This window comes from Hemiscyllium ocellatum, chromosome 17 (genome assembly GCF_020745735.1).
Source record: "Hemiscyllium ocellatum isolate sHemOce1 chromosome 17, sHemOce1.pat.X.cur, whole genome shotgun sequence".
Classification (NCBI taxonomy): domain Eukaryota; kingdom Metazoa; phylum Chordata; class Chondrichthyes; order Orectolobiformes; family Hemiscylliidae; genus Hemiscyllium; species Hemiscyllium ocellatum.
The window spans coordinates 72333428-72346851 of NC_083417.1; the positions used below are offsets into that span (position 1 = coordinate 72333428).

At 41.6% G+C, this 13424-nt stretch overlaps 1 protein-coding gene across 1 annotated transcript in view; it reads left to right on the top strand.

Moving 5' to 3' along the window:
- LOC132823605 (cell adhesion molecule-related/down-regulated by oncogenes-like) overlaps positions 1-13008 on the top strand; it is a 49733-nt gene extending 36725 nt beyond the window's left edge. The window contains exons 5-9 of the mRNA XM_060837523.1: positions 1317-1637; positions 5182-5457; positions 9438-9557; positions 10063-10106; positions 12559-13008. Coding sequence (XP_060693506.1) covers positions 1317-1637; positions 5182-5457; positions 9438-9557; positions 10063-10106; positions 12559-12708 — 911 coding nt within the window. The 3' untranslated portion in view covers positions 12709-13008. The remainder of the gene's footprint in view (positions 1-1316; positions 1638-5181; positions 5458-9437; positions 9558-10062; positions 10107-12558) is intronic.
- The last annotated feature ends 416 nt before the right edge of the window (positions 13009-13424 follow it).

The following is a 13424-nucleotide window of genomic DNA, read 5'->3' on the forward strand; positions in this document are numbered from 1 at the left end:
AGCTAGTAAAACATGACCTTGCCTGCTCAAAACCATGTTGCATGTCACTAATAAGCCCATGTTCTTCTGATTGGGAATGGATCCTATGCCTCAGTATCTTCTCCAGCAACTTCCATACCATTGGCGTAAGGCTCACCTGTCTAAAATTACCTAGATTATGCCTGTTGCCCTTCTTAATACATCGGGCACATGTCAATGAATGCACCGAGTTATCATCAGTACTCTGTACAGTACATAGGTCAGCAGCAGGAAAAGAACTGCTAACATTATGCAATCCCCAGTAAAGTTCTATTGAATCCCTACAATGTGGAAACATGCCATTCGGCCCAGCAAACCCACACTGAACTTCCCAACTTCATATTTTCCTGACTAACGCACTTACCCTTCATGCCAAGTGCTTTTGCATTGCCAATTCACCTAAAATCTACATCTTTGGATTGTGGGGGTAAACCAAAGCAACCGGAAGAAACTCACGCAGACACAGGGACCATGTGCAAACTGCACACAGTGAGGCAGCATTGCTAACCACTGAGCCACCGTGCCGCCCTGGAAATACATGCTTGGCAGTTAGCAGAATCGTTTCCCCCAAAGAATTATTGTTTCGAGACAGACATTTGCTGAATATTTTGTTTACTTTTGGATGATGTTCCTTTCCATGCTTTCCATGAATGTCGTAAGAATCAAGTGTGCTTCTCAGTTACAGAGTGCCAGGTCAGCTGAGTGTCAGTCACGGTGTTGTGGACTCAACACCAAATCACCATTCCTTCAAAATGAGTCACGGTGCCACTGAGACGAACAGCGAAGTTTCCACAGCATACAGCCATCTGAAAGCCCGAAGGTGCAGTCAAACTGGTTAATTTCACATTCTGCCAAGAGCTACAGCAATGCAGAAATGTTAAGTGGATGTAGAAATGTTCCATATTGTGGTTAAAGGTCAATGGCTGGTTGGTGGTTTGAAGTTCCACAATGTGCTTCAGCTCTGACGTCAAATGGAAACCGCAGCCTTGATGTTGGAGATTCAATTATATTTGCTCAGATTTAATGCAACACCCTGAATAGCATTTAATCTTCTAATGCCTCTATCCATGCCGTACTTTTATGACTTTTAAGAGTGACTGAAGAAAAAGTTTGAGTTCATCGAATTTGGTCAAAATGTATGGACTTGCAATATCGTGTTACCTGTCAATCTTCGGCATTTTCTACACAGGTATACAAAATAAACCTTGTCTGATAAATAGCAAAGTGAGCAAAGACTGTGTGGAGAAATTTGCTTCAAATCCACGCTTATATTTGTGTGTTTCTTCTTTTTCTGACAGATGCCAACGAAACCCCTTTCTCTGTGACTCAAGTCCCCACATGCCTGACTGAAGTGGAAGGTATGAATGTGTCCATGTATTGTTCCATTCCGCTATTCCGTCACAACCCAGCAGTAGACGTTTACTGGCAGAAAAGCGACCAGGGCAAAACTTTGGATCTGACTGCAGACCAAACGACAATAATGTTACCATTCAAGCAAGGATCCTCTGAGCTCCAACTGCTCAATCTACATTTCCAGGACTCCGGAATCTATTATTGCAGCATTAGGGTCTCTGGCAGGAAGATTTTCAATAGAAATGGGACAAGGCTGATCGTACATGGTGAGTATCACTAAACTTTTAATGGCCAGTGTAAACATACACAGCCCTAAAGGGATATTTCATAGAATAAAGTAACGTGTGTTCGTTGTTCACGTCTCTTGAGTTTGCCTCGCCCCTGCAATGTCTCATGAATCAGTTAGTATCATTCAGAAAGCTTACTACTGTTCATCAATGTACTCGAATCCAGCATAACCTTTTGAAATATCTCTTATTTGTTCAAATAATTTAAAATAATATGGACCTGATATTGCATTTATATCACAACTTGTTTGTGTGGTTTAGTGAATTTACATTCAATTGCTCCATTTGAAATCATTAAGTATTTGTGTGATGCTCTCAGGCACCTATTTGTAGCATTCTGATCCTAACTTGACGAAGAAAGGGTGCTTAGTGTTCAAGTAAGCATTCTACTGACTGCTCAGGGAAGATGGCTGTGCTCGTTATCCCTTGCGGGCTTCTCTCCTGCCTTTGTCGGTAATAAGCCCGTGGATCTGAGAGTTTGTGTTTAAGCAGGTTTGTTAAATACCGGAGAGTATTTAGTAGGTGACGCTTACTGCAAGCTGAGTATCCCAACAATGAAGGATGGGAATAATTGCAGACCTGTGTTCGCTGAATTCAGACTGCTGTGGAATATTGTTGCAGTAATATGTGTACAGAATTTACCCGGTATGACATCATAATATTTGGTTGTAGCTGGCAAAGAGAGAACCCCTCAGAGTTTTGTTACAGCATCCATGCAGTTTCTGGCCACACATGTCCGATTCACTGTCTGATTCAAACACAGTAAAACAGAAATTGCTATAAAAACTCAGCAGGACTGGCAGTACCTGTGGAGAGAAATCAGAGTTAACGTTTCGGGTCTAATGAATCTTCAGAACACTGAATTCTGCTTTCTATATCTGATTTTCAGTGTCTTCAATTATTTTGTTTTGTTTTTCAAACATGTAAAATTTGATTGACCTGATGTTCATTTACTTTAAAAGATCCAACATGTAGAGTCATAGAGAGTATTAGAGTATCATCGCAAAAAATAAAATAAATGTATCAATGAAATCTTATTTGGATTCATTTAATTCATTATACTCATTGCTGAGAGAAGAGCTCCACTGTATTTATCCTGAGCACACAGTCTTTTCCAGACTTTTGATAGAACCAGTCGGGATGCAGTAATGGACTCAGCCAGGATACAGTATGGCTGAAGAAGGGAAGGTTCTGCAGGAGGGTTTATCATAATCGAAGCATTAACTCTGCTTTCTCCCCACAATGTTGCCAGTTCTGCTGAGTTTCTCCAGTAATTTCTGTTCTTGCTACAGTATGCCAATAAGTATATCACAAAATTCGAAATGGGGGATAGATATACTGGATTGAGTGAAAATAAAACAAAGTTACACCAAAACAGCAACGTTATAAATTGCACATTAGACAATAATATATGGCACGGTGGCTCACAGTTTAGTACTGCTGCATCACAGCACTAGGAATCTGGGTTCAATTCTCTGTGTTTCTGCGTGGGTTTCCTCTGGGTACTCCTGTTTCCTGCCAAAATCCAATTACGTGCAGGCTAGGTGAATTGTCATTGCTAAATTGCTCGCAGAGTTGATGAATGTGTAGGTTAGTTGCATTAGTTAGGGGTAAATGATAGGGGAATGGGTCTGGGCGGGTTACTCTTCAGAGGGTCGATGTGGTTGGATGGATTCAATTTTAAAAGAAAATTATGCGGCATGGCCTGAAGGCTCTGTTTTTTCAGCTGTGGACCTCTATAACACTATGACCACATGCACTTTGCAAGCTTATTCATTCTTAAAGCATATTTAGGCATTGTATTTGCCTAGGTTGAAGGCATTTATTTGTAGGATGGTGCAAACACTGATCAGTTACAACCAATGGAAAATTATGTTTCACATTACCTTCATTTAAATGCAATGGATTTAGAAACAGCGATAATTATAATGACATGATAAAATATATCCATGCGTGCTAATAATTAAATGAGATCTGAAGTACAGAGATTTCTTTTCAAGCACTGGTTAGGGAAAGTTTTAGTAAAACAGAGCTAATCCCCATGCTTCAAAGTCAACTGGTAAATTTACGTTTTTGGAGCATCTATTGCTCCAACTCAATCTGAGTGTCACAGAATCATAGAATAGAATCCCGTAAGTGGAAACAGTTTGTTTGGCTCAACAAATCCACACTAACCCTCTGAAGTATATCCCACCCAGATCTATTCCCCTATTTTTCCCTACTACTGCACCTCGCGTAGACATCCCAGGACACAATGAGCAATTTAGCACGACCAATTCACCTAACCTGCATGTATTTGTGACTGTGGGAGGAAAATGGAACACACAGCGGTAACCCACGCAGACACGGAGAGAATGTGCAAACTGCACACAGTTTGATTCAGCCCGAGGTTGGAATCGAAACCTGAGAGGCAGCAGCGATAACCACTGAGCCAGAGAGCCGCTGGAAACGAAGTGAAGCAATTTATAAAACACCCAGACATCAAACTACAACAGACAGGGAAGGCAGATGGGGTAAAGTTAATTTCAATTTACTTTTCGACAGGAATTCACTACATTCACCAGGAATGATGTCCCCGGATCTTCAAAAACACAGAACATTGGGTCAACTCTTATTCTAATCATCGACCTACTAACTTTAATTTGTGCTGGTTGAATTGGAACAAATACTTTATTAACGCAGAGGACGAATTATAATCACAATGTGCATTTAATTCAGAAATATAATTCGGTTGGTCCTGGGAGGCATTGCTTTCTGTAGGTTCTTCCCAGCCGGACAGAATATGCGGATTTTTAATCAGCTGTCATGATCATAAGTTTGTGCAAATTAATTACTGTAATGCCATCACCAGGACAAAGTTGATGTTCATCTGAATGTAGAAGTGGACAAGCAATAAGTGTTAGCGACACTTACATCTACTGACCGAACAAATGCAACCGAATATTTCCATGGGATTTGATTAACTTGAGCCTGAAACTGGTCCCAGTCCAATTAGTGTTTGTATGAAGACAAGCAGTAAGATAATTTACATGCTCAACTGTTTTTTTTAAATGTATTATTCATTCATGGACCCCACTTGTCGCTAGCTGAACCAGCATTTATTGTTCTTCCCCTATAGTAGCCATGAGTAGGTTGTGAGGAGCTGACTTCTTGAACTACTGCGATCCGTTTGGTGCAACTAGACCCACCATACCACCGGGGAAACAATTGATCCCGTGACTCTGTGGGAACCGCGATATATTTCAAAGTCAGGTTGGTGAGTGGCTTGGCGGCACGTGTGAAGATGGTGGTGTTCCCATCTCTCTGTTGCTTCTGCACTCCCAGATGGAAGTGGCCTTTTACTTTTGCAAGCTGCTGTCGAAAGTGCCTTCGTGAGTGCACTGTGCTCACTGAAATTCCCCAACTAAAGGAATTTTCCTATTAGTTAATCTGGATTGTTCGGTGATGTCAGGTCTTCCATTCATTTTGCCGTTGTAATGTACTAATAGCGTTTTAATACCGACTCCCATCAATGTATTCACAGTGCCACCAACTCCAGTGAAAATTGTTCAACTGCCTGCTCCGACCCTCACTCTCCACTGCACGACAGCTCCTTTTTTCCCAGAGGAAATTTACGTAATTTGGTATAAAAATGATATCCTAATTACATCTGGGATCAACGCCACGAAAGTATGGAAGGAGGGGAGTTTATTTAAAGTCGCCAGCGTTCTCAATCATCTGGAAAGCGGATCGGTTTATATGTGTCAGATTTCCCATGTAGCCCTCCAGCTCCCAGCCTGCATCAGCTACAAGATTCAGGGTGAGAAATGTGAACGTTTAATATTGTTTCCACCTTCCAAATTTAGTGTAATGTGCCATGGCTGAAAATGTGTTGCTGAAAAAGCGCAGCAGGTCAGGCAGCATCCAAGGAATAGGAGAATCGACGTTTCGGGCAAAAGCCCTTCTTCAGGAATGCCCGAAACGTCGAATCTCCTGCTCCTTGGATGCTGCCTGACCTGCTGCGCTTTTTCAGCAACACATTTTCACCTCTGATCTCCAGCATCTGCAGACCTCACTTCCTCCTGTAATGTGCCATGACCTATTTGGGCCATTTTTAAATCACGATAGTGAAACACGACACTCTCCTTTCATGGTTTTTGGGTTTCTGGGGAAGTACCTGAAAACATGTCATTATATAAACTCAGTGGTATGATTCAGAAGGCAGACTACAAATTTCGTAGCTGATGCATTTCATTCTCATGGCGTGAGTTCGCTGCGATGGGACTGCGACATTGGAGATTGATTGTACATCTGCATCAGTCTCATTTCATTTCAGAGCTTTCGTGGACTTTCTGCGTCCAGAGTGTTGCCTGATTCCAAATGACACATGCAAATGTGCTGGTCTAAGTATTGCTGAGTATCAAGTTCAAAAAGATTTTAGTTCGATTTAAATGCGATCGAAAATTGATTTACAGTTGGGAGATTCTACAAGGTTTACTTTGGCGGTATAATCAAAGTAAACAGGGCGAATGACTAGGATGTATCGGGGTATAAACTAAGCGAGTGTAATACGGCAAGGAAAACTGGTGTGATTACATTCAGAAAACTAAAATCCTGCAATCACTGATATGATACTGTGACAAATTTTGAATACTGGTTGTCAAACATGGTCAAATCAATACAAAAATGGTTTTATTTATCTGATAATTGGTAAATAGCCATCTTGGTACTGTAACCCTGTCCTGGGGACTTTAGGAAAACCGCAAGAACACTCACATTAAAAAAATGCTCCATGGTTACGGTGATTTCAACATTTAAAATGGATAAGCGTCAGGATATTTTAATGACACAACGAAGGGGCCACACTGTGTACATTTAGCTTATACATACTATCCCAATCATTTCATTAAAGTCAATTGATTTTGTCCTGTCTGGTTTTGTTCATTAATGTGTGCAGGAGCGTTTCCTGACACAACATGTAGACAAGCCAACAAGAGACCATACTGGATTTGGTTCTGGGTAACGAACCAGGCCAGGTGTTAGAATTGAAGGTAGGTGACAGTGACCACAATTCGGTCACTTTTACTCTAGTGATGGAGAGGGATAAATGTGCACAGCAGAGCAAGAGTTATAGCTGGGGCAGGGAAATTATGATGCGGTGGTTCATGACATAGGATGCGTGGCTTGGAAAAGTAGGCTTCAAGGGAAGGGTGCAATTGATATGTGGAGCTTCTTCAAGGAGCAACTATTGAGTGTCCTTGATAAGTATGTACCTGTCAGGCAGGAAGTAAAGGGTTGTGTGTGGGAACCGTGGTTTAACAAGGAATTGGAATCCCTTGTTAAAGGGAAGAGGGCGGCCTATGTAAAGATGAGGCGTGAAGGTTCAATTGGGACGATTGAGAGTTATAATGTAGCCAGGAAGGATCCAAAGAGAGAGCTAAGAGCAGAAAGGAGGGGACAGGAAAAGTCCTTGGTTGGTAGGATTAGGGAAACCCAAAGGCTTTCTGTAGTTGTGTCAGGAATAAAAGAATGACTAGGGTAGGAATAGGTCCAGTCAAGGATAGTAGTGGGAAATTGTGTGTGGAGGCTGAAGAAATCGGGGAGACACTGAATGAATACTTTTCATCAGTATTCACTCAGGAACAGGACATTGTTGCCGATGTCAATATTGAGTCACAATTCATTAGAATGGATGGCTTTGAGGAATGTAGGGAAGAGGTGTTGGAAATTCTGGAAAGGGTGAAAATAGATAAGTCCCCTGGGCCTGATGGCATTTATCCTAGGATTCTCTGGGAAGCAAGGGAGGAGATTGCAGAGCCATTGGCCTTGATTTTTATGTCCTCATTGTCTACAGGAATAGTGCCAGAAGACTGGAGGATAGCAAATGTGGTTCCCTTGTTCAAGAAGGGGAGTAGGGATAACCCTAGTAACTATAGGCTGGTGAGTCTCACTTCTGTTGTGGGCAAAGTCTTAGAGAGAATTGTAAGGGATGGAATTTATGAACATCTGGATAGGAATAATGTGATCAAGGATAGTCAGCATGGTTTTGTGAAGGGCAGGTCGTGCCTCACAAACCTTATTGAATTCTTTGAGAAGGTGACTAAGGAGGTGGACAATGGTAAAGCGGTAGATGTGGTGTATATGGATTTTAGTAAGGGGTTTGATAAGGTTCCCCATGGTAGGCTACTGCAAAAACTACGGAGGTATGGCATTGAGGGTGCGTTGGAGGTTTGGATATGGAATTGGTTGGCTGGAAGAAGACAGAGGGTAGTAGTTGATGGCAAAGTTAATCTTGGAGTGCAGTTACCAGCGGTGTTCCGCAAGGATCTGTTTTGGGACCATTGCTGTTTGTCATTTTTATAAATGACCTGGAGGAGGGGCTAGGAGGTTGGGTGAGCAAGTTTGCGGATGATACAAAAGTCGGTGGAGCTGTTGACAGTGAGGAAGGATGTGGCAGGTTACAGCGGGATATAGATAAGCTGCAGAGCTGGGCAGAAAGGTGGCAAATGGAGTTCAATGTAGCTAAGTGTGAAGTGATTCACTTTGGTAAGAGTAACAAGAAAATGGAGTACTGGGCTAATGGTCGGATATTTGGTAGTGTGGATGAGCAGAGGGATCTTGGTGTCCATGTACACAAATCTCTGAAAGTTGCCACCCAGGTAAATAGTGCAGTGAAGAAGGCATATGGTGTACTGGCTTTTATTGGTAGAGGAATTGAGTTCCGGAGTCCTGAGGTCATGTTGCAGTTTTATAAGACTCTGGTGAGGCTGCATCTGGAGTATTGTGTGCAGTGTTCGTCGGTATACTATAGAAAGGGTGTGGAGGCACTGGAATGGGTGTAGAGGAGGTTTACCAGGATGTTGTCTGGTATGGTAGGAAGATCGTATGAGGAAAGGCTGAGACACTTGGGGCTGTTTTCATTGGAGAAAAGAAGGTTTAGGGGTGACTTGATAGAGGTGTACAAGATGCTTAGGGGTTTAGACAGGGTTGACCATGAGAACCTTTTTCCACGTATGGAGTCAGCTATTACGAGGGGGCATAGTCTTAAATTAAGGCGTGGTAGGTATAGGACAGATGTTAGGGATAGATTCTTTACTCAGCAAGTCGTGAGTTCATGGAATGCCCTGCCAGTAGCAGTGGTGGACTCTCCCTCTTTATGGGCATTTAAACGTGCATTGGATTGGCATAAGGAGAATAGTGGGCTAGTGTAGGTTAGGTGGGTTTGGATTGGCGCAACATCGAGGGCCAAAGGGCCTGTACTGCGCTGTATTTTTTTCTATGTTTGCATCACATCCGGGAAGTTGGCCTGTGGGCTAAAGACGCCCGAGAATCTAAAAAGATGCGGGGCCTGACTGATCTGTCTGATGGTCACTGTTTTCAAATGATTTCTCAGCTCTTGATAATGTTTTTGTAAAATTAATTTTCTTTAATTTGTACAAACCTATTTAATTAAATTTGACTTATATTTCCTGCACAATGAGACTTCTAAATATGGTGTACAAATACACAACAAACCTGGGGGGCAGCAATACAATCACATAAGTACCACAAACTTAATTATTATTTGAAAATTATTCTAAATTGGTAGTCACGTGTGATTTATTGTCTGTCAGACGTTGTCAGTCTAAAATTTTCCCAATTAGGCATCGTGGTGGAATATATTCTGGAGTGTGTGTTACACCATTCATGACAGAGTGTGTCCAAGTTATTCTCTTGCCCTTTCATTGTGAATTTGCTTAATTGTTTAACACCATCTTTTCTGTAAAATGCAAATTGCAGCTTTTGTTTTGCATCTTCCAGGCAACGGCAACAATAACTTTCCTTACGTCTTGGTGTCTGGGTGTGCAGTGGGCGGTTTAATAATTTTATTTCCTGTTGTTGCAATTCTTGTCAAGCAACGGACATCAGGCAAACCTGAAGGTAAACCTTGGCATTACCATGTTTAGTTGTTTTGTTTGGTCTACTCATTGTTGGGTGTTGTAGCACGGACCGTGTAAAGTTCAGACTCATCTAGATATTCAGAATAATGCAGATATCAGGAAAAAAAAGACTGGCTTTCTGGGCCTCAGTGCTTGAATGTAGGCAATGCCTGAAAAAGAACTTTGCAGAATAATACGTCCACATCTCCATGTTAAAGTCAACCATAGCTTTGTACTTTACAATAAATAAATATGATACTGTGAACGATCTAGATTAATACCCTTAATTCTGTAACAGGGAAAATGATCACCGCTGGGTAAGAAAGTGTGAAATGTGCACGGCAAAATAATTTGTCGCACCTTAGCCCAAAGCTAATCTGTAATTAGACGCTGGTGTATTCCTTATAGATGTCGAATCAGGTCACTTTAAACCAATATACTTTGCTCTTCACACATCAAGTTCATGATAAATTTTTATTGTTGATATCAGTTTCAATCTCCAATAGGAACACAGATTACTGAAGACATACCAGAGCAGCTGGAGACGCAGGTTAGCTTCATTCTCATCCAATTTGACACTGAAATATGCACTGGATGTAAGTTTGCTCGCTGAGCAGGAAGTTCCATTTTCAGATATTTTTTCACCCTAATAGTGAAAAAAAAATTCAGTGGGCCTCGAAGTGAAGCTCTGCTGCGGATTCCTGCTTTTTATTTGTATGTTTGGGTTGATGATGTCATTTCTTGTGGTGATGTCATTTCCTGTTCTTTTTCTCAAGGTAAGGTAGATGGGGTCTAACTCAATGTGTTTGTTAATAGAGTTCTGATTGGAATGCCATGCTTCTAGGAATTTATGTGTGTGTCTCTGGTTGGCTTGTCCTCGGATGAATGTGCTGTCCCAGGCAAAGTGATGTCCTTCCTTATCGGTATGTAAGGATACTAATGAGAAAGGATCATGTTGTTTTGTGGATATTTGATGTTCAGGTATCCTGGTGGTTAGTTTTCTGCCTGTTTGTCCAATGTAGGTTTTGTTGCAGTCCTTGCACAGTATTTTGTAAATGACATTAATTTTTCTTGTTGTCTGTATAGAGTCTTATAAGTTCATTAGCTGCTGTTTTAGTGTGTTGATGGGTTTGTGGACCACCATGATGCCAAGGGGTCATTACCAACACAGTAAAAAAAGCAGCTCGGACAAGCCAACCAGAGACACGCATGAGAATTCTGAGAAGGATGGCATTCCAATTGGAATTCTATCAACAGACACATTGAGTTAGACTCCATCTATCATCCCCTGAGAAAAAGAACAGAAAGTTCCAGCACCACAGGAAATGACATCACCAACCCAATGAATCCTAAACATATAAATAGAAAGCAGGAATCATCATCAGTGCTTTGCCTGGAGGCCCACTGAAGATATTACCTGGTAGGGTGATGAAGCAACCTTACTGCTCAGTGAGCAAACCTACATCCGGAACCTCATCCTAAGCTAAACATCTTCTCAAAACACGCTATTGAAATATGCTGTACATTGGCACCAAAATTATAGTAATTCTATTGTTATAACAGAACTGCTTTTGCTTATGCCAGAACAAACTGTGAGTATCACTGAGTAAGTGTTTCTTTTACTTTCTGGTGGCTCAGTGGTTAGCACTGCTGCCTCAAAGTTGTACAGACCCAGATTGATTCAAGGCTCGCGTGACTGTGTGAAATTTGCAAGGTTTACCCATGTATGCATGGGCCTCCTCCAGGTGCACAGAGTATCACCAAGTTAGCATTTCTATTACTTCATTACCTTCCTCCACATTGCTGGCAGGATTCGCTTTCAAGTAATCCATCAATTCTAACAGATATTGATTTCTGTACTGGTGTTTTATGTAAACCACCCTGACAACTATTCGAATATGTGAAGTAGCCTATTCCAGTTCAAGAAGAAGGACCGCTTGTGATTATGATTCAGAAATTATGATTTGAAAGTTTCTGAACTTCCAATTAGTGCCATAACATCTATTACTTAATTTGTCAACACTTTACTCTGAGCAAGTTGTGGCAATAAATGTTTGTGCATTTGCAGAAAATGGATCCGCTGATCTCCTTATATAAAAGTTCTTACATATATAATACCAATTATTGCACTTACATTGCAGTTACGAACTGCACTGTTCTACTTATCTACCCTTGTATGGACTGTAGCTATGATATGGAAGTGCCGGTGTTATACAGGGGTGGACAAGGTAAACCAACAGGTTTATTTGAAATCACAAGCTTTCGGAGTGCTGCTGCTTCGTCAGGTGAAGTAAAGAGAAACATAGAGGCACAGAATGTACAGGCTATATTTATGCACTGCAACCTGGGCGGCACGGTGGCACAGTGGTTAGCACTGCTGCCTCACAGCGCTTGAGACCCGGGTTCAATTCCCGACTCAGGACTGACTGTGTGGAGTTTGCACGTTCTCCCCGCGTCTGCATGGGTTTCCTCCGGGTGCTCCGGTTTCCTCCCACAGTCCAAAGATGTGCGGGTCAGGTGAATTGGCCATGCTAAATTGCCCGTAGTGTTAGGTAAGGGGTAAATGTAGGGGTCTGGGTGGGTTGCGCTTCGGCGGGTTGGTGTGGACTTGTTGGGCCGAAGGGCCTGTTTCCACACTGTAAGTAATCTAATCTAAAAACCTGGTCTCCAGTGACTTCTGAACATGTAAGGATTGTGTGCATTGTTCCTTGTGTCACTGCATGACGTTTTTGACTCGTGATAAGCAAATAATATCTGCCCCAAAAGGTTAGGTATGGGAGAGAAGTGAACAGCCCTTCCTATGCTGCTCTCAATTTCATTGAGTACAGGAAATCTGCAAAACCCAGGCATCTGGGAGAGCCGACCATTTATGCCCAGGAATGAGTATGCCAAAAAAGGAGTGATCAGGTATAAGTAGCTAATCTCAGCGATGTACATTGACAAAAGTAGAAAAATACATTTGAATAAAGGATGCAACTGATCTTTTATTGATGTTCCCTCAGACTAAACAAAGTGCTGATGTTAAACTGATATATACATCTGTGGAATTCACCAATCCGCAGAAAAGTGAAAAAAACAACCAGCAGAAAATGGAAAAGGAATACGCAAAGATCAAGATAAACAAGCCACATAGAGAATCCCAGCTCGTATGAACAATTGTAGAGTCCAATAATGGGCCAGCCACATAGGTTCTACCATGCAGTGTCTGATTATGGAAACTACCTGTACAGTACATTATTGGTTATTTAGAAGCACATTGACACATAAAAGAATTGGAAGGAAACTGCAGAAGATTTACTGAGAGAAAGACATTGGGAATTGGCACAGCAGCTGACCTTGAAACCTACAGCTTGTTTAAAAGAACCAAAGCAGTACAGTATTCATCAAGGTTTTAAAGTGGGACACATGAAATGTGAAACATATTTGCCAATTCAGGTAGGAGTAGAAGGTGATTAATTGGGTGAGTTATGCAACATTATAAAATAAACCATTTTTATACAGTCAGAGGAGCTCTTGACAATTTGGTCATCTTCACTCATCTCTGACAGCATATAGGTTCGATAAGAAAATGCTCTTACCATTCTTTGAATAATGATATCAACAAGTCCTTATATTCCTTTCTATTTCGTGGACTTATCTAGCTCCTTCTGGCATGCACAAATCATCATCTCAAAGACATCATGTGGGAGCAAACTGAACCTACAAAGTATATTTCCTGGGTAAGCAGAAGAAAATCATGACAAGGAGAAGTGGTAGACACTTGAAACCCTTGAACCTTCTACAGCATGTATTCGGAATATTGCGACCTTCACTGAAATTTCTTGCTTGGTCCACAACATCCCACACTTTGTAGCCCTTCACCTGATGA